This window comes from Zea mays, chromosome 9 (assembly GCF_902167145.1).
Source record: "Zea mays cultivar B73 chromosome 9, Zm-B73-REFERENCE-NAM-5.0, whole genome shotgun sequence".
Classification (NCBI taxonomy): Eukaryota; Viridiplantae; Streptophyta; class Magnoliopsida; order Poales; family Poaceae; genus Zea; species Zea mays.
Window position 1 is genome coordinate 156,346,361 of NC_050104.1, and position 20,792 is coordinate 156,367,152.

At 42.3% G+C, this 20,792-nt stretch overlaps 2 protein-coding genes across 6 annotated transcripts; both read right to left on the minus strand.

Annotated features, from left to right (window-relative positions):
- Positions 1-4,999: 4,999 nt before the first annotated feature.
- Positions 5,000-7,445, minus strand: LOC100277882 (uncharacterized). The gene is made up of 2 exons (NM_001151334.1): positions 6,986-7,445; positions 5,000-5,514 (listed from the first exon to the last, which is right to left on the minus strand). Exons 1-2 carry the CDS (start codon positions 7,355-7,357, stop codon positions 5,179-5,181), a joined length of 708 nt encoding a protein of 235 aa, NP_001144806.1. The 5' UTR covers positions 7,358-7,445; the 3' UTR covers positions 5,000-5,178.
- A 957-nt stretch (positions 7,446-8,402) lies between these two features.
- LOC100272263 (vacuolar protein-sorting-associated protein 37 homolog 1) lies at positions 8,403-19,889 on the minus strand. 5 transcript variants are annotated; one of them, XR_004852418.1, is made up of 11 exons: positions 19,677-19,859; positions 18,724-19,386; positions 18,052-18,139; positions 16,243-16,282; positions 16,040-16,086; positions 15,419-15,504; positions 13,280-15,286; positions 13,068-13,186; positions 12,466-12,974; positions 11,977-12,097; positions 8,403-8,971 (listed from the first exon to the last, which is right to left on the minus strand). XR_004852418.1 is itself a non-coding variant. In XM_008662244.3 (8 exons), the coding sequence occupies exons 2-8, from the start codon at positions 19,371-19,373 to the stop codon at positions 8,820-8,822; spliced, it is 690 nt and encodes a 229-aa protein (XP_008660466.1). In that variant the 5' UTR covers positions 19,374-19,386; positions 19,677-19,889; the 3' UTR covers positions 8,403-8,819. The 5 variants fall into 5 exon arrangements, 3 of the variants coding, with proteins under 3 accessions (XP_008660466.1, NP_001296959.1, XP_020399116.1); XM_008662244.3 differs by lacking the exons at positions 12,466-12,974; positions 13,068-13,186; positions 13,280-15,286; positions 15,419-15,504 and having other exon boundaries at positions 18,724-18,939; positions 19,348-19,386; positions 19,677-19,889; NM_001310030.1 differs by lacking the exons at positions 12,466-12,974; positions 13,068-13,186; positions 13,280-15,286; positions 15,419-15,504 and having other exon boundaries at positions 8,416-8,971; positions 18,724-18,942; positions 19,348-19,386.
- Positions 19,890-20,792: the final 903 nt, after the last annotated feature.

Here is a 20,792-nt window from a genome sequence, read left to right on the forward strand (position 1 = left end):
TATTGGTGTAATTCCAAGCAATCTTTGCACTCACCTTATGCAAACTAGTTCAATTATTCTCTTATATATTTGCTTTGGTTTGTGTTGGCATCAATCACCAAAAAGGGGGAGATTGAAAGGGAAATAGGCTTTAAACCTTTTCCTAAATGATTTTGGTGGTTGAATGTCCAACACAAACAATTGGACTAATTAGTTTGCTCTAGATTACATGTTCTACAGGTGCCAAAGATTCAACACAAAACCAATAAAAAGAACAAGACATGGTTCAAAAGAAAGGAGCAAAGAGAAACCGAAGTGCTCCCTGGTCTGACACACCGGACTGTCCGGTGTGGCACCAGACAGTGTCCGGTGCACCACCGGACAGTGTCCGGTGCACCAGGGAGGATTGCCTTCGAACTCTTCACCTTCGGGTTTCTCAGGCGCAGCCCACTATAATTCACCGGACTGTCCGGTGCACCACCGGACAGTGTCCGGTGCACCAGGGAGGATTGCCTTCGAACTCTTCACCTTCGGGTTTCTCAGGCGCAGCCCACTATAATTCACCGGACTGTCCGGTGCACCACCGGACAGTGTCCGGTGCTCCAGAGTGAAGCGGCTCTGAACTGGCCAGCTTCGGGAAAATGGAAGGCCGCTCCGCTAAAATTCACCGGACTGTCCGGTGTACACCGGACTGTCCGGTGCGCCAGCAGAGCAACGGTCATCTGCGCGCAACGGTCGACTCTGCAAAGTGTACAGTTGAATTCAGAATGTCAGAGCAGAAGTCAGAGGGGCACCGGACTGTCCGGTGCTGCACCGGACTGTCCGGTGCTGCACCGGACTGTCCGGTGCCACATGAGGACAAAGCCTCCAACGGTCGACCAGCTCCAATCTCAACGGATAGGATGACGTGGCTGGCGCACCGGACATGTCCGGTGTGCACCGGACTGTCCGGTGCACCCATCGCCAGCAACTTCTCCAACGGCTACAAAATTGGATGGTGGCTATAAATACCACCCCAACCGGCCACTTCAAGGTGTGGGAGTCCAAGCAACATTCCAAGTCACATAGTTGACATACTCAAGCCCTCCCAACCACATATATTCATTGATCCATCCTATACACAAGATCTAGACCACTACAACCAACACAAGTGCCACAAAAGAGAGAGCAAGCAATAGAGAGCTTCTCGTGTGAGTTTAGCTCTAGTGCCTTGTGAGATTCATTGAGAGATAGTGTGTGCTACATTCTTGTGTTCATTTGCGCGTGGAGTTTTGACTCCCATTCAAACTTCCTCCAAAGTATTGGAGGCTTGTAAAAGCTAGCAAGAGACACCAAAGAGTGTGGTGGTCCTTGTGGGATCGAGAGCGATCCTTGAGAAGAAGAAGAGCTCGCCGATCCTTGTGTGATCGGGAGAGAGGGAAAGGGTTGAAAAAGACCCGTCCTTAAGTGGACTCCTCAACGGGGACTAGGCCTTCGAGGGCCGAACCTCGGTAAAACAAATCACCCGTGTTCATTGTGTTTTTGCTTGTGATTTGTTTGCTTTCCCTTACTCTAAGTTCTCTTGCACTATTCTTTGCTCATATCATTTGGTGTTGCTTCAAGTTAAATTCTCATTTAGTGAAGCAACACTCCGCAAGAAAGAACTTTACTTATTGCTCTTCTCATCTAAGCCTTCTTGCTTTACTATCCATATATCTAGTAGTTATATTGTTTATCAATTCCGCATTATTTCAAAGCAACTTTGGTTACAAGCAAAGGACTTAGTTTTTATACTCCGATATTTGTTCATCTTGTTCTAACCACTAATCAAAGGATCTAGTTGGGGGATAAAGTTTTAATTTTCAGGTTTCGCCTATCCACCCCCCCTCTAGGCGACTTTCAATACCAATCGATGATAGGATCTCTACTCTATTTATGTGCATCTCGACCAGATATTATGCTTTCTGTATGCATGTGTGCAAGATTTCAAGCCGATCCTAAGGAAGTTCACCTTAGGGCCGTGAAAAGAATCTTGAGATATTTAGTTCATACACCTAAGTTTGGTCTTTGGTACCCCAAGGGATCCACTTTTGATTTAATAGGTTACTCAAATACTGATTGAGCAGGGTGTAAAATTGATAGAAAGAGCACATAAGGGACTTGTCAGTTCTTGGGAAGATCCCTGGTGTCTTGGGCTTCAAAGAAACAAAACTCAGTAGCTCTTTCTACCGCCGAAGCCGAGTACATTGCCGTAGGCCATTGTTGCGTGCAATTGCTTTGGATGAGGCAAACCCTTAGGGACTATGGTTACAAATTAACCAAAGTCCCTCTCCTATGTGATAATGAGAGTGCAATCCGCATGGCGGATAATCCCGTTGAACACAGCCGCACTAAGCACATAGCCATTCGGTATCACTTTTTGAGGGATCACCAACAAAGGGGGATATCGAGATTGCTTATGTTAGCACCAAAGAACAATTAGCCGATATCTTTACCAAACCACTAAATGAAAAAACTTTTACCAAACTTAGGAATGAGCTAAACATTCTTGATTCTCGGAATTTTGCTTGACACTTTGCACACATAGCTCATTTATGTACCTTTGATCATATTTCCTTCATGTGCTATGACTAATGCGCTTTCAAGTAAATTCTTATGCTAAGTCATAGATTGAAAGGGAAATGGAGTACTCAACGACGACAAGGCTTCCACTCCACTCTATCGGTATTATTTACCCTTCGTCGTCACTCCGCATCGCTCTCCACTTTGGTATAATCTTCACGCATATTTATTTGTACCATTGGGGAGAAAGTAAAAGGGTTCTAAAGACTCCGTTTTTGGCGATTAATGCTAAATGGGGAGAGAGTATTAGCCCAAAGCAAAAGGATCACACCATCATGCCAATTTCAAAAAAAATCGAAACAAAGTTTTTTTTTAATGTTTTCAATTGGTATCCTTCAAATTAGTATTCCTCTAAGAAATTCTATCTCAATTGGTATTTATATTTTAAGGAGGAGTTTTTTTAAAAAATTAGTATCTAAAATATTTGATCTTCTTTCAAATTGTAAAAACCCTCTTAAACACTAAGAGGAGAATTTCATTAAGGGGGAGTTTTGTTTAGTCAAAGGAAAAACATTTGAAACAGGGGGAGAAAATTTCAAATCCTAAAAATGCTTCTCGAAATCCTATTCATACACCTTTGACTATTTGCAAAAAATTTCGAAACAAAGTTTTTTTTAATGTTTTCAATTGGTATCCTTCAAATTAGTATTCCTCTAAGAAATTCTATCTCAATTGGTATTTATATTTTAAGGAGGAGTTTTTTTAAAAAATTAGTATCTAAAATATTTGATCTTCTTTCAAATTGTAAAAACCCTCTTGAACACTAAGAGGGGAATTTCATTAAGGGGGAGTTTTGTTTAGTCAAAGGAAAAGCATTTGAAACAGGGGGAGAAAATTTCAAATCCTAAAAATGCTTCTCGAAATCCTATTCATACACCTTTGACTATTTGCAAAAAATTTCGAAACAAAGTTTTTTTTAATGTTTTCAATTGGTATCCTTCAAATTAGTATTCCTCTAAGAAATTCTATCTCAATTGGTATTTATATTTTAAGGAGGAGTTTTTTTAAAAAATTAGTATCTAAAATATTTGATCTTCTTTCAAATTGTAAAAACCCTCTTGAACACTAAGAGGGGAATTTCATTGAGGGGGAGTTTTGTTTAGTCAAAGGAAAAGCATTTGAAACAGGGGGAGAAAATTTCAAATCCTAAAAATGCTTCTCGAAATCCTATTCATACACCTTTGACTATTTGCACCTCGCATCTGCCAAACGCTCCCTTAGCCTGTCTTGATAGAGACAAACTTGTTTCCTTTCTTAGAGCAACTCCAATAGTTATGTAAATTTTAGCTCTCTAAATCACAGATTTAAGAAGTTGCTAAATGGCTTTTGGAGTAAAAAAATATGAGTTCTCCAATAGTTCTCTAAATATAGGTTGTAATTTTGTTTTGTATCTATCCATATAAAAAATAAGTCACAAAAACTATATAATGCAGTCAACATTTTTGTTTAGGGAGTTGTTAAATGGTTGCCAAATGTAGAGAGAAAATGAGGTTAGATGACAAGTTGTTAAATTTAGAAAGTTCATTTAGAGAACTGTTGGAGAATCGTTTTCATGTTAACTACCTAAATTATTGATTTAGGAAGTTTTTTAGAGAACTACTGGAGTTGCTTCCAGGATCCACGTGAAGACACGATTTTTTTTATAGACGGTTTCTACATTTTTACCCATCCCTATTAAGAACTAGTTTGAGAACCATATTTTAAGGGATTTTCATTTTTAAGGGAAACTAGTTTAATTTTTATTGGGGAAATAGGAGTCTATTAGAAAAATAAAGTTTTCAAACTAGCTCTAAATCGTTTGAAAAATCAGTAAACTAATTGAATACACGATAATTAATGGAAACCTGCCATGTGCGATTCATCGTTTTGTTCAATGTAGATCAATCAATGTCTGCTGTTTTTTTATTTCTACACTTGCATGTCACCCTTCAACTAATCTGTTGGAGTACCTTACTCTTTTTAATAAAATCTATTTTAGAGAGTAGCAAAAATCATCAAATTTGACTAATCTATGCCGGAAAAGGCCAAATAAGTCGGTGAAACTTTATCCGCTCCGCTGGCAGCCAGGCCCCCATCCTGTTGCGTTGCACATCGCTCGTCGTCCCGGCTGCGACGTCACATCTGGCTCGGGCGCATGACACCAGATGGGTGGCATATCCTTGGCTGGGTCCCTCACTCCCTCCCTTCCAAAAGCGGCAATGAAGTTGCTTTCGGGAGGTTGATGACGACGAGCACGCAACAAGGAGGCGCTGCTTTTGGCAAAAGCGTCTGCGTGCCTACTTTCCAGAGAAGGTGGCCTTTTGGTCTCGGTGCCGAATGCCAAGCGCATCTATGACTGTGCAAGTGTAATCCTATCTATCCTTCATTCCAGACCAGCAGCGAACAGACCGGATGGCCTAAAGCAACGTACACGAGCAGCTGACAAGAAGAAAAATAAGGCACAAATTAAGAACAGCACGCGGCAAGCACTCGGCGTGGATCAGTTGTAAGGTGGGCATCGGTCTTTCAGGACAGTCACATAATAAACGCCTTCGTGTCCACGGCCACCAGTGTCTTATTAACCGGGCAAAATTGCAGGGCCTGTTAAGAATTAAGATCCTACCCTCCCCTCCTGCCCCGGCCACGGCCACCACGCCAGCCGCCTCGGCCACGGCCTCCTCCCCTACCCCCGCCGCCGCCACCGCCACCCTTGTGGTGGCCACCAGACTTCTTGCCGTTGCCGACCTTCATGTCCTCAGGGAGAGGCAGTATGTTGTCCACACACTTGCGGAAGCTGAAGTCATCCGAGGATCCATCGATCCTGCGGATAAAGAAGCAGCGGCTTTGCCACACCGGGTGGTTGCGTATCTCGAATGCTTCGACTCCTGCCCCGATCTTCTTAGCAGGTTCCGCGTGGCCTTTCTTCAGCAAATCCTCCAGCACCATTTGTTCATACTGCAAAAGTCGAGATGCAAATAAGAAAACCATGTGTCCATGAACAGATATTAATGAAGGCTATGGGCATATGGCTTTTACCTATGGCCTATGGGACACCAATGACGCTCAATTACCTAGCGGACACTACATAGACAGCAATCATTTTCAACAACACAACAACCACCTGACAGATGTTTCCATTGTTCAACTTACAATGTATGCTTGTAAGGAAAACAAGAGTGCAGTCATGTTAACAAGTCATTCATTTGACTTTCAAGTGCTACCACGGCACTGGTTTAATTATTGTTTTTATTTAAGCACCACAAATGTGGAAAACGAGGTAAAAATCACAATTCAAAACACAAATTACATCGAATACATACTTAAAACACACATGAAATACAAGTTTGGAAGAAAAAAGAATCACTATCACCATACCAGAAAAGAAGAGATTACTACAGTTCTTCGCATTCCCGATATATTAGATAACATGGAAGCAATGGCACCCAAAATACCCTAATTGTCTAAGACCATCTAGTGGAGGTCTCGTTACAGTTAGCAATGCATAACCAAGAAAAAGGGAATCGGAAGGAATAAGTAAACAACAATATTAAGACAGTGATTCATGGTTTTGTGGACAGCTCAAAAGCTACCAACAGCAGAGTTTTCTTACTCAAACATCAGAAAAAAAAACTTTGAACTCCATACTGAAAATGAAGCATGTTATAAGTGGATCAAATAGAAAATGAAGCTTAAGATCTCAAAGAGGTGCTGCGTGTGACTGTCATAGCGATGTTATAAGTGGATCAAAGAGGTGCTGCTTGCGATTATGACTGTAAATGCAAATATATACATAGATCTGAAAACCATGGAAAAAATATTAATACATACACCAAAAAACAGTACAGATTATCAAAAAGCTGATCAAACATAACATAGAGACACATGAAACCCCAATGAATCAAGCCAAATAAAAATATAGGCCGGCATTTGTCCACAAACTTAATCCAAAACTTGATTTAACAAATCATACTAATTAGAAGACTTCCCTAGCAATAACAGAAGTACATAACTTGAAGACCAAACTGCATCATGGTTTTCTAGTACATTCATCCAGTTCCATATCTATGACTGATGAAGACAGTGGAGCTGGAAGGGGCAGCACATAATGCAGGTTCTACCTAGAACCCTTCAGGACGAACTAATCAAGTAATTGCAAACTGACGGCTTTAAAGAACGGATTTGCAAATTAAAATAAAAATGATAACTGCAGTAAACTGATGTTTAAGAGCAACCTTATATAGTACAAGTAAATGCATCCCCGAACTCAACTGAAGCTTATGAAATTTAACTAGCACTACAAGCTTGTTACTGCCGCAGCCTGGCTAACAACAGTTCATCAGATCGAATAGACTACACCACGCATGCCAGATTAAAGGTAAACGATCAATCTTCTTTGCAGTCAAGATAACCAAACGCTAACCCTCACCTTATTGAACTCAATCTGCGGCGTCCAGTAGTGAAGCAGACCGAAGAAGTAGTCGAACATCTCGACGGATGAGGAGAACTCTTTTGGCCCCAGCTTCACTGGCTTGCGCTCCGCCTCCACTGTCTTCTCATTCGCCTCCTCTGTCTTCCCCTCCGCCGTCTCCTCTGCCTTCTCCTCCGACGCCTCCTCTACCTCCTTAGTCTCCTCCTCCAACTTCGGCTTCTTAGCCGCCGCCGCTTCCTCCACCGCCGCCTCGCCTCCTTCAGCAGCAGGATCACCTACTTCATCCCGTTCCCTCTTCTGACCGGCTGCTTCAGGAGCTTCGGTTTCCATCGCTGTGTCTGCGGCCACCCCTACCTCGGGTTCAGCCATGGGCGGAGAAGTGCGCAAGGTCGAACACGAGCTGTCGGCGCTGGCGGTGGAGGCTGCTCTGGTTTGGTTCGAGTAGGGTTTAGGGCTCAGAGTTCCGTCCGAGGCTACAGGTTAAGAGGACGCGGTCCTGGGGCCGAATGACTTTCCGAAAGGCCAACAGTGGCCTATTCAAGCCCACAAGAGCCCAAGAGAGGAACAAGCAAGAATCGGGTTCGTGAGCCAACAAGGCCGTTCCGGGTTTCTCCCCAGTTCCCCCACCCCTCCCCGGCTCCTCCGCTGCCGCCAGTCCCGCAGGAGCGCAGCGCGCGCTGCTCTACGGACGCAGTTCGCGGGAGCGCTCCTGTTTTTCAGCATCGGCGGCCGCAGTTTAATACATTAATCTTCAGCGTGGATTTACTTTGTGGAATCACAGACTCTCTGTTTCAGAAAGCCTGACGTTTTCACCCAAAGGGTAGCTTAGGCTAGCCGCTTTGAGCAACTTTACCTGAAGCGATAAAGTTCACTTTACAGTATGATTTTTGCTCAATGGGGCAACTCGCTCGGCCACCCTATAATAGGGTGGGCACAAAAAAAAATAGCAATTTAATATGAACCATGACACAAACCGTAGTCTTAAAAAATACCAATAAGTACATAGCAACTCAATATGAAATGACACAAACCGTAGTCTTGCAAAATGGGGGTGTTTGGTTTCTTTTTAGTCTCATTTTTGTCTCTAATTTGCAAAATACGAAAACTAAAATTTTATTTTAATATTTGTATTTTACAATTTATATTCTAAAATAAAATAAAATGTAGAGACTAAAAAATAGTCCCTAAACACAAAAACACCACCTAAGTACATAACAATTTAATATGAAACATGACAATGCCAAAAAAAGTGGTACACAATTCATGTATTTAATACCAACAAATAAAGTACAATTCACATATATTTCAATTCACACATATTATCCTAAATCATATCAGATAGATAGTTATACACTACATTTATCTTATAGAAAAACAAGTATAAGAATGTGCTATAAATTGTACATTCGAAAAGTAGCATGTAAATCTATGGAATTAATTTTCATCTTTCACCTCATGAATTTGAGATAAGCTTATATATACACTTTAGAAAGTTGTGAAATGTCACATTCTAAAAAATAGCCTACTGTGTTAGTTAAATTACAATTCATCAAAATGAACGGAAACAAACAGACCCTAAGAAGAATTTACCCTAATAAGAGGAGATCATGGGACAATTTTGAATAGCAAGAGAATTTCTCCATGGATTCCCTCCAATTCCCCTCTCACCAGAGCCAGCATCCACGAAACATGAAGCATACGAAAGCTTTATTATCATCCAACAAATCGTGCAAAGTGTTTGGCAAGCCCTATAGGAAGCTGCAGCAATAAAACAGGGCCAAGCAGAGGAATACAGCAAAGTTGACATGATGCAGGCCGGATGTCAGTGGAGTTATGTCTGGCCGGCGAGATGGAGCAACGCCTGCTTGTGATAAGCCGTGCGGAGCTTCTTGTACTTCTGTACCAAGTGTGGGAAGTCGATGTCCTTTGCCAGGAACTTCTGCTGCAGCTCCTCAGACTCCTCGTCCAGCTTTGCCATCGACGCTGAGGAAAAACAATATGATTATTTTGTGTGACAAACATCTCAAATTCAAATACTTAATTGCATATCCTTTTTTTGTTGTGTTTTCAACTGGGTATCGGAGTTCATAAGACATTAGTATAATCATAGCGTCACATGCAATGTGACATCTGAACGTTGGAACTGCAATGCAATGCATATTGTATCCGGTTAAGGATCAGAAAATAACAAACTCAGAAACAAGTATGTAACTGATAAGAAAGGAACGTTTTTGTTGAGATATGGCTTCTGAAAAAGCTGATGTGAGTTATAGCCAATGAAAAAGTTGTCACGAGTTAAGGGCTTGTTTGGGAGAGCTCAGCTTCACCCATTTCAGTAGATCGCTCAAATTTACAAGTCAAACATATACAAATTCAACAGCTCAGCTTAAAAAAACTAAAGTTAGAAAAGATTCATGTTTTTTCTTGAAGCAGCAAAAGAGAAGCTTAACCTCGCCGTGAAGTTGGGTAGAAAATACCCACCTTTGTCAATGGTTACAGACGGCAACAGTTCGTTCTTTCTTTCTTCAATCCCCCACCGAACAGATCTGCCCGACTCCTCTATCCCGCTCAACTCCCATTCAGCACAGAGCCAAAATCTAGCCGCCGACGGCCATGGACGACCCGTCAGGAGCTCCAACGACGAGGTGACCTCTCAAACAGTGATATCCGACAACTATGTTCTACGCACTCCCATGGCCCGCCCTGCCCCCACCAGTAACTAGGGTCGATCTCCCTGGGCCACAGGCGGCTGACAGCGCCAAGGTAAATGGCTGCAATACGCGGTAGTGAATTAATAGGATTATAATTTGGCCAATTGAGGCTAGCTGTAGTTTGATAGTTGGTGATACTGCACACTGACAAACAAACGAACAAACCAATAAGTCATTGCAGGTATTGTTATTAAGAAAATTACTGGAATGGTATGTCTAGATTAATGTTGGCAGGAAGAAAAAAACTTGGCTGAATTCAGGATTTGTTTGGTTGCTGATTAATTAGTATCGTTCTCCAATAATAATGTCATAACTTATTTTTTCAGTATGTACGGTAATTTTGTATAAAAGATTTGGGCTGCATCAATTAGCTCCTCACCCTGAGACTACATCTTTCATGAGCTGGTGGATGATGTAAATGAAGTCGCAGCTCCTCTTATAAGGGTTTGGACTCTCTAATTGCTTTGGGTGCTTGGACTATATGGAATCATAGGACATGAATAAGTGTGTTTTTTATGGCCTCAGCCCCAGTTTGGACCTGGTCCTTCAGCAAGCTGGTGAAGATTGCAAGTTCTGGGAGATGGCTGGTGCCAGGGGGCATTCGCTGCTCTCTGCAGCGGCACAAGTGTTAAGTGTTGTATCCTAGTCGGTTGTAGTAGGCATTTGATCCTGGATCTGTTTATGTTTCTATGTTTTTTGCCTCTTAATGAGGTGTTGTACCTTTCATATACTGGTCTATTTTGGACCGTTCTTTTTAATATAATGATGCGCAGCTCTCCTGCGCGTTCGAGAAAAAAATGTTTGTTTGTATAAACAGTATTATTGTACTCCTATTTCTATCACCCTTATTTGAATAAATTAACAGTCACATTGTATTGTTTAATCAACCAAGTAAATTTGTTTTTGCACCAATTACGATAATTTATACCAGCCCCAGGCTAGATGTTCTATTTGTTTAGGTTTTTTTAATAGTATTGATTGATGCAAAAATAAGAAGAAACGAAACTCATGATTAGAGATGGCAATGAGGACCCGATCCCTGATTCCCCGCGGGGAAGTTTCTTCTAGTAGGTGATGGGGATGGAGAAGTTTCTTTCCCCACGAGGACGTAAACGGGGAAAGTTCTCCCCCGACGAGTAAACGGGGACGAGGAAGTATCCCCCATCCCCGTTTCCTGCGGAGACCCATTAAACTTGCACGTGATGATGTTTTCGTATAATAGTTAATAATAAAAATAAATAATTACCTTATCAAGAGATCACTCATTGTACAAATGTTTTCATTTTGATGTACACATGGTGGCTTCTTACATCAGACAATGTGGATAAGTGACAACATTTTACATTAACAACAAACAAAGTATGTTATAATTATAATTTAAGCAGGGACGGGGATTCCCGTCAGGGATTTATCTCCGCGGGGAACGGGGATGGGAAAGAAATATCTCCCGCGAGCGTTCGTGGGGATCCCTGCGGAAGAATTTTTTTGTCACGGGAAAGGGGATGGGAAGCTATTCCCGATAGGGAATTCCCGTTGCCATCCCTACTCATAGTGAATAATTCAATCAAGGGCAAAATTGTCTTTTCCAACCAAATCACCAAATTCGTGAAGCTAAAGTTGGTCTGCAAGCCAAACACTTAAAAAAACTCAACAATTTCATTGTGAAGCTGAGCTATAGTGAAGTTGATGAAGCTGAGCTGCATTTCTTGAAGCTGAAAGTCATTTGGTTAGAGCAGCTGTCAAACTGTAGATTGTGTAGGAAATACCTGTAATACCCCTGAAGGCCCTAGGGACTGTTTATATGAAAGTTGAGTTGTGGCTTCTGAAAAAACTCCTAAAAGGATGTTTTAAGCCCATAACAATGTAGCTTTTGGCTTTTTAAGAAGCAAAGGGTGCCTCTGGTTGGGCTTTTAGGAGCTGCTTTTGCATTCAGAAAGTCAAAAGCCAACCAATGGGATGGAAACCAGTACTTTTGAGTAATACAGTTGAGAGCGCTTTGACCCTACTTTTGGCTTTCAACTTTTTGAAATCTTGAAAATAGAGAACTGTTTTACAGTTGTTTCAAGGGAAATGAAGATAAAAGCTAAGTTTTATACTTGTTCCAACCAAACAACTTACAACTTATCCAAATCCTATAACGTTCCACATCCTACAACTACAACTTTTCCACAGCTCACAGCAATTTTTCCCCGCAGCCACATTTCAATCAAACAGACCCAAAAGCGGTCTGGAAAACCTAACCAAAGGGGGGCTGAAGATGTTGTTCAGAGTACTTACTTTGGAGTTTGTCGAGTAGTGCAGCAGGGGAATAGGACCTCATAATATCATCCTTTTGCCTCTCCAAATCAGTAAGCCGGTCTTGAGCAGCAGCCAGTTGTGTGGTTCTAATTATTGTGCACTGCAGAAAATTATAAATGCAAATGAAAATGTCAGCAAAGAAATGAAGCGCTGAAAACATAATAACAAAATCAGTAGAAAGCAATGTTTACAAGTCGGGCGACCAGCTGGTCGAGTGAGAGGGGCGACCAGGCGACTAATCGTGATTAGGGCGACGATTAGTCGACCTAATCGGTCCTGGTCGACCTCTGGTCGTCCGTTAGTCGTCCTATGGATTTAAGGACATATGTATATGTATATAACTATATATTAACTATATAAACACTGCATTTCTGCAATAATATAGGCATAATTAGTAGCAGACTAGCAGTAATTCAGTAAAAGTGTAAAACTGAATCCATCCAAAGTCTAAACTGAAAGTAATATTACCTGCTGGCTGCTACCTAGAGCAGATCAGCATCCAAACAAAATGCATCAGCAGCAGCACCATCTTCGTCCAATCCAGTTGCTTCTTGGGTTTGTTCTGCTTGTGCTGCAGCAACACCATCTTCTTGATCATCACTATCCTCCTCTCCAATATCTTGAGCTGCTGTATTTCTTGAACGCTTCCTTGTCCTAACATATGTTCGTTGAGGCTGAGAAGACGAACCAGCACCTGCAGCAGCTATTCTTGGCAAGTTTCTGCCTCGAAGAGCCTGAGTTGCTCCTAAAGCCTCATCCACAGCATGCCATATGTTGTTGTCACCATCATCTTCATTTTCTTCAACCCATTCATTTTCCCACATGAACTCTTCAAGCACGAGTGGGTTGCTTCTTTTTCCTTTGGATCCCAGCTCTCTTAGTGTTTGAAACCTATTTTCCATCTTCCTATTGTAACTGACATAGACCAATTTATTAAGCCTCTGGTGTTCTAGTCGGTTCCTCTTTTTTGTATGGATCTAAAAATGCACAATTGCAAGACATCAGATTCAGCAAAAAAGGGCTGACCTATACAACCACTCAAACAAGTGAACAAGAACAACAATACTTACTGCTGCAAAATCTGACCAATTTCTCTCACAACCTGAAGCTGCACAACATAGGCTTATAACCCTTTTTGCTAAGCTTTATAGTTCATATGCCAGTCCTCCATATGCACCCCACCATAGGACTGTTATAGTTATACAAAAAATAGATCAGTTGTAGTGCCAAACAGAAACAGGCAAACAAACTAACTAATGCTGCAATAGTAAAACAGACTTACTAGGACTTTTTTTCTCTCTTTCTCTTATTGCTCCAGCCTTTGAAAAGCATTCCCCTTCTGATCTTTCATAGTCATCTGCTTGTTTACTTATTTTTGTTTGCTCATCCTCATCACTGATCATTTTCCACAAAACATCATTGAACATAGCTCGAAGTCTTGCAGCTTGCCTCCTGTCTTTATCCCTTAAGGTAAAGAATTTACCTGGATTCAAATAAAGGGCTGCCCCATATAATTTTTGCTCCATCTGAGTATCCCACCTCTTCTCAAAGCATGAGATTACTTCAGCAAGTAATCGTGGCTTCTCTTTCAAAGACTCTTGTATGGTAGCTTTTGCTTTGTCCATAGCTGCCATTATCTCTGGAGCTGTTGGCGTCTCATCACCGTCAGCAATCCTTAGAGCAATGAGTAGTGGTTGTGAAGCCCGAAGACAATTTTCAAGAGTTTGCCAAAATGATACTGAAAGGACAATATTTTCAGCTTGTTCACCTTCTTTAACTAGGGCAAATTTAGACCCGTTCCATTCATCACTAACAAACAAGCCTTGTAATTTACTCTTATGCTTATACATGCTTGCCAAAGTCAAGAATGATGTTGCAAATCGAGTCACACCTGGCCTAACAAGGTCCCCACCTAGCTTTTCTCTCATTAGGCTGTGAAGTCGCCCATGCTTGTACAGGAACCTCGAAACCTTCTTGGCCATGTTGATGCAAGTGTTGAACTCCTTGATCTTGCCAATATCCTCCAACAACAAATCCAAGCAATGCGCAGCACAAGGAGTCCAAAACAGATGGGGAATTCTGTCCATAAGGATCCTCCCTGCTGCTTTGAAATTGGCTCCATTGTCAGTGATCACATGTACCACATGTTCTTTCCCCACCTTAATTATTTGCTTCTCCAATAGATCTGCCAACATATTGGCATTTGCTATCTCACTTGATGCATCGACAGAACCTAAGAAGTAGGTCCCCGCTGGACTGTTGGCAAGGAAGTTTATCAAATGCCGTTGTCGTATGTCAGTCCACCCATCTGACATAATTGAGCAACCATATTCCTTCCAAGCCTCTTCGTGCTTAGCTCTCAATGTTGATGTTCTCTTCACTGCCCTTTCAAGCCAAGGTACCCTTGCCTCATAGTATGATGGGCCACGATATCCAGGACCATACTGACCAATGGACTCCATCATAATCTGCCAGCTTCTTGAATTGACGACATTCAATGGAATCTTGTTCTCATATAGAAAATCAGCTACATGGTCGTCAACAATTTGCTTTGCTTCTGTTCCTTTCTTTGTGCAATGCTCAAGAGTGGTCTGAGAAGTTCTATTTTTATGTCTCTCTGCTACAACTTCCTCTGGAGTCTTGCAAAGCATGGCACTCACTGATTTGCTTGCCTTCTGTGTATTTGGTTTTATAGGAGCTGCTACAACAAATGAAGACATGGAAGCTTGAGCAATTTGCTTTTTTGTTTGCTTGGTTTTTGTCCCAGAACTTGGTAGGGGGCCTACATCAATCTGCTCCCCTTCCTCTTCACCTTCATCACCATCCGCAGTAATCACAACCCTCATGTTCCTTCTCAGATAGGTGTGCATCTCCTTTGAAACCACTTCTGGTACTCTAGCACACTTCATGGTGTCACCAAACCCACCGGCTAGATGCTGCTTAAACCTCTTGATTCCAGATGGCACAATCTTCTTACAGAAGACACACTGAACAAAATCCTTCTTTGTTGTGTCTGGCCACCACCCAAACTGCCATCCTGGGTCCTGTGACCTTGCCTTTCTCTTGGGGTCATTTGCTTGTGCACTAAGGTCAGGAGGGAATGCTGCAATTGCCTTTTCAGCAAGGGTTTTACAATCTGCAGCAGCTGATAAAGCAGACGCAGGACCAGTGCTACCTGCATTTGAGGCCACTTGAGGAACAGAAGCACTTTGACTTTCACTGCCGACCATATTTGACCCAGGGAATAAGACCTCAACGTTATTAGCACGTCCACAGCCACCATTAAAATCTGAACAGACAACACAAACACACAATCAGAGAAGGGAGAGGGAAGGGCTACTGCTATCTTCCGGGCGCTGCAGAGGTAACAGAGGGAAAGGGAAGGCTGGGAAATAATCAGAGAAGGGAGAGCAAGTGCTACCTTCAGATGACGAGCTCATCTTCAATTCTTGACTAGCTGAGTAGCTGGCAGACGCCGGACGGCTGGAGCACTTGGAGGCCTGACCGCTGGAGCAGAGACGCCGGCAAGGACAGAGGAGAGGTGAGAGATGTCGGCAAGGACAGAGGAGAGGAGAGGATTAGGGTTTTCTGGCGGCTAGGAAATGTTCTGGCGGCTGGAAGGCCTTGGCGGCTGGGAGCCTGGGGGGTTTCTGAAGGGGCGCTACTATAGATGGGCCAAAAACCAGAGGGAAGCCCAGTACCAAAAGTCCAGAACTGAAACGACCAAAAACGACTAGACTGCGCTCGACCAGACGACTAATCGCCCAGGTCGACGACTAGTCGGACGACTAGGACGACTAGAAACCCTAATCACGTCGTCCTCCTAATCGCCCATCTCCAGGCGACCAGCCCGACTAATCGCGATTAGTCGGACGACTTGTAAACACTGGTAGAAAGCTTCACAGTAACAGTATTACAAGGTTACCATTTCATGGTATTAACAAAACTTATGAATTATTCTGATCATTTGATATTGATTTATTAATGAATAGCCCAAAACAATGGTTTCTTTCTTCATGACATATAAGTGACAGTGCTGAACCTGATTCCCAAGCTCCAAAATCCGCTGCTCCTTTTCTAAATTTTCCCCTGTAATTTTACAGCACTAAATAGAGTAAGAATACATTATATATATCCTACATCTTATTTAAAGTTCTGTAAATCAAAGTGTACTTTCGAAGCACCACTATTTCTTTGGAACCAATTCAAACACCACTATTTAGACAAACAGAATGTATAACTCACTTGCAAGTTGCAATGTCTCCTTTCTAAGCTCGCCACGCACCTGAACATTAAGAGGGCCAGTCAGCAAATACACAAAACTACAGTAATTCCCTATAAGGGTATGCCAGAGATGAGGCATTGAGGAAAAAACACTAAACCAGATAAAAAGAAAGTCACAAAACAAAACAAATACTTGCAAAACAACCACCAACACATGGATGGCGCGCCGGAAGAAAGATAAAACATGCAAGGGTTTAAAGTCGACAGGTCGGCTCTAGTCGCCTGAGCACCGATGAGGTGACTAATCACAATAAGTTGTCGATTAGTTGAGCCTACGACTCCTAGTCGTCTAACTATAACAGGACCATGTGTGTGTACTAATATATATAGTTGTAGCATCATCATAGGTTCAAAATTCAAATGCAAGTCCTAAGATTAAATGCAGGACAGCAGGACCCTACATTTCAAATACCATTTTAGCAGCTTGAGCGAATTTCCTCTTCACTTGTTTTCCTGCTATGCCAGAACTTGGTACATCTCTTGCATCACCATCTTCCTGATGTCCTTCTACATCCTCCTCTTCATTATCTAACAACACCATCTTATTCCTTGCATTCTTCTTCAAATAGATTGTCATCTCCTTTCTAACCACTTCAGGCGCTCTTGGGCACTTCCCTACTTCAAGTGTTGATGGAGTGGAGGACGACCTAGGCTTGCAGTAGGCCACCGCGCGCTAGAGGATGGAGCAGAGGCGCCGCACACCAAAGGCTCGAGCAGAGGACCTCTGCAGCCGCCACGAGATGGGGGGGCAGCCACGTGATGGAGCACGCATGCACAACAGGGCGACGTGAGAGGAGGCCGATGGCGCTGAGCACGGCGCACGCCGCATATAGGTGCCGGTGGCTACAACGTTGCATATCCTAGACTCCAGGTAAGGCAAAACAATATATTTAGACCTTTAGATATGGTGGGTCGTCCCAAAGAAAAGAGACCGGATACTGGCCCAAAACAGACAAAATTAGTCGGTCATAACCCTAGTCAGACGACTAATCGTGATTAGTCAGCGACTAGGACGACTAATCGCTTCCTAATCGCCCTAGTCGAGTCGAAGATCCTGATCGAGCTTGCTCCAGCGATAAGGCCTTAGTCGGACAACTTTAAAACCTTGAAAACATGTGTTAAAATTTTTAAAACTTAGCCCACAAGATGGTTGACAAATGACAATATGTAAGCTTTCAAGGATTTTGTACACTAGGAGACAATATTGTAAAGAAGAAATAATGAAAAGAAATAGTACCACTGGATCTCTGACATCATTAACTAACCAATAAGGTTCCAAAACTGTTTCCATAACCATTGTAGCGAGGATATCCAATACAAAAGTTTTACTCTTAGGAACCTCAATAATAATTGGAACCACTGAGCCAAAAAATCTAATTCCAAAGTTTAAAACCCAAAGGAAGCTCAATAATAATTAACCAATATCGTAAATTATAGAGATGAGTTAATCCATCCATTGATGACTAAAAATAAATAAATAAGTCGCACACTGTTCAGGCATATTGGATCCCTATTTATTTCCATTTTTTTCCTATGCTCCTATTCCTGAATTCCAATCACCATTCACCAACTCATAAAAAATTCCAGTGTTTCAATTCTCTGTTTTGCCACTACACTTCTTTCCTATTCCTATAATTTTTCCTTTCCTGTGTTTTTCATTCTTTTGTTCCAAACAGGCCATAAAAATGTGGTTATGATGCAGACAGGATTTCAGCATCCTTTGGTGAGCTCAGCATAAATATAAAGAAGTGGTCGTGCAACAGAGCTTACATTGTTCTGGGTTTTCACTTGATCGAATGTGTTAAAGAATGCATTATATGCCTCTTTCTCTTTCAATAGCCTCTGTAACTCCTCAATACTACACACAAAAAATGAATAAAAAATAGCATGATATGACAAAGTTGTCAACTCCAGCCAAATGATACATCATCAGAAAAAATAATATTGTGCAAATACATAAGCTGCCAACATACAGCACAAAGAATCAGCCATGCATAAACAGTCGATCTAAAATTATACAGCACTCATCAACTAGTTCTCCAAGTTACACCAAATGACAATTTTTAGACAGCCAGTTCATATTTACTTTTATTACCCTTACAGTCAACCTATAAGCTGTGTGCTTCTGGTCATTCAGGCTACCTTAACATATGTACTATACAGATATGAGATTTGAGATGCCAATCCATAACATAATGGTATTTGCTGAAGGACCATGCCCTAGTATATTGTTAAGGTATCAAAATTTGAGCAGTCGTATGTTATAGATCTGGACACAGTTTTGTTAAGTGTCCCAGTTTGGGGATAACCCTAAAAGCGTGTGATTCATAGTAAAGGATGACAAAATACTTCGATGCAATGTAATAAATATGAGACAGGAAACAATCTTGTACGCAAGAAAGCCAGAGGTAATCACTAGAGAAAATAAGACTATGTGCTAACCTCTTGTCCTTCAAATGGGCAATTATCTCTGCAGCCTCAGCAGGAGATGGTTGCCCACGGGATGAAAACTGCAGATTATTTGAAGCTCTTTGATGTGGACTGGAGCTAGAAGAGGTAGGTGTGGCTGGAGATGAAGACAAACCTACAACCGAGGTAGGGTACCAAGACTGCATAGGAATGTCCTGGAAATTTGGATCTGATTGCTGCTGCTGGGAACTGCTATGAGTGCATTCAAAGGAGCAAATAACAGTAACCAAGAGAAGCAAAATTTTCAGAACTTGTAAGGCATAATTTCGTATATGGCATCCTACATCCAGTATAACTGTTAAGATGCATCCACAGGAAATGGCACATATAGCAATCAGGTAAAATTCTCTTTTGTTAACTAAAGAACTTTTGGACTGCAGGGTTATACAGGGAGAAAAAACTAAAACTGGGCATCATAGTGTTGTGATTGTGCAACGTATTTGAACTAGCAGGTTCCAAAGGAAACATGTACCAAATGCATATAGCAAATTAGGAATATGTAAAACCTAACTAATTAGACAGATAAATGAGATGTCAGGGCTCATAAAACATAGATTGTGACATCAGCATAGATTGGTTTCAATAAGATCAACATACCCGAATAGAGGAAATCTCCAGCTCATCGTATAAAGAAATCTGCATCGACAGAAAAAGTTTAGGTATGTCAACTGATAAACCGATTGATGATGCAATATGAGATGTTCGAAACCAGGGTTCCAAAAAGCGGCACTAGGCGCACGTTTCAGTGCTAAAAGCGGACGGGTAACGCATCGCTTTGGGGCATAAGCGCTCCCAAAGCGGCGCGACTGCCTAGGTGGAGCAGCGGCTGCTGGATCCCGCTGATCGACGGCCGCGCGCGGCGCATCCGCCGGGGGCGGGCGCCGTCGGGGTACACAGGAGTCGGGAGGATAGAGGGAGGCACGCACGCAGGGTCTCCGGCCGGTGTGCAGAGGACCGGAGCCGAGGGCACGAGGCCACTGGCTAGAGGCGGGAAGGGGAGCCGCTGACGCCGCCGTCGAGCCTGGGACTGTCGGCCGTGCTGAGATACCGGGCCTGATCGCCGCCACCGTCGCCTGCGTGTCGAGCGCGAGTGTGTGTGTGTGGGGGGGGTGGGGGGGGGTGGGGGGGTGAGGGAGCGGGAGATTGAAGATGAAGAAACCGCGGGGGCCTTTTTTTATATAGTTCCGGTCTAAACTTACGTGACTCTAAAGCCAAATACCAAACAAAATGATTGAATTCAGTAAGCAGTTTTTTTCTGAAAACCGATTTTATCGCAGTATAAAACTAAAAACACATTTAGATCTGTTTTTACTGGCTCAGGTGAAATTATGAAAAATATATATGAAAAAGAAATTAACGGCTTTTAGTTTGGGTTTTAATTTTTAACAGCTTATAGCCTATAACTATTTTTTCACAACCACAGCCAAAAAAACAAACCCTTATGCTCTCTCCAACAGGGTCTTATAAAGAGTCCGCGACGCTAAATGTAGCGAACGGAGATCTCCGGTACGCCTCCAGCAAGGACATGTATCAGGTCCACTAAATTGTAGGGTGCTTTTGTCGTCCGGCTTGAGGACTCTCTGTCCATTGTTCTGCTCCCACGTCGCTCTATTCGTTCGCTCCCACGCCACCTCGGAACCCACACGTCGCGCTCCTGTATAAGGCTGAGTCCAGTGCACAGCCTCTCTCTCGCCTCTGCCACATCAGCTCTCGCCTCCACTCTCGCCTCTGCTGCTCCAGTGCACAGGCTGTAGCAGGTCATAGCCTCAGCCTACAGCCACATCAGCTTTTCTATTTCAGAATTAAATAATTCACACAGATTTGTTTCAACGCTTACAAATTATACAACATAATATTTTTTATTGAATTTAAAATTACAAAGTATATAATAATTAAAAGAAAAGTACATGACAATTAAAAAAATACATAACAATTAATAGAAAATTACATAAATCTAATTATGACCTCCAACAGGTAGGGATATTTATAGATGGATTGAGAATGAAATTTGTGATTTTTTGTAATTTTTTTCGAATTTTTTG

Excerpts from the sequence above, each read along its gene's own strand:
- LOC100277882 (NM_001151334.1), bottom strand. The coding sequence starts at position 7,357 with ATGGCTGAACCCGAGGTAGGGGTGGCCGCAGACACAGCGATGGAAACC. Across the intron at positions 5,515-6,985 it reads CGCAGATTGAGTTCAATAAG|TATGAACAAATGGTGCTGGA; the intron begins GTGAGGGTTAGC and ends CGACTTTTGCAG.
- LOC100272263 (NM_001310030.1), bottom strand. The coding sequence starts at position 19,373 with ATGAGCTGGAGATTTCCTCTATTCGG. Across the intron at positions 18,943-19,347 it reads TGGAGATTTCCTCTATTCGG|CAGTTCCCAGCAGCAGCAAT; the intron begins GTATGTTGATCT and ends ATGCACTCATAG. Across the intron at positions 16,283-18,051 it reads AAGTGAAAACCCAGAACAAT|GTGCGTGGCGAGCTTAGAAA; the intron begins GTAAGCTCTGTT and ends CTTAATGTTCAG.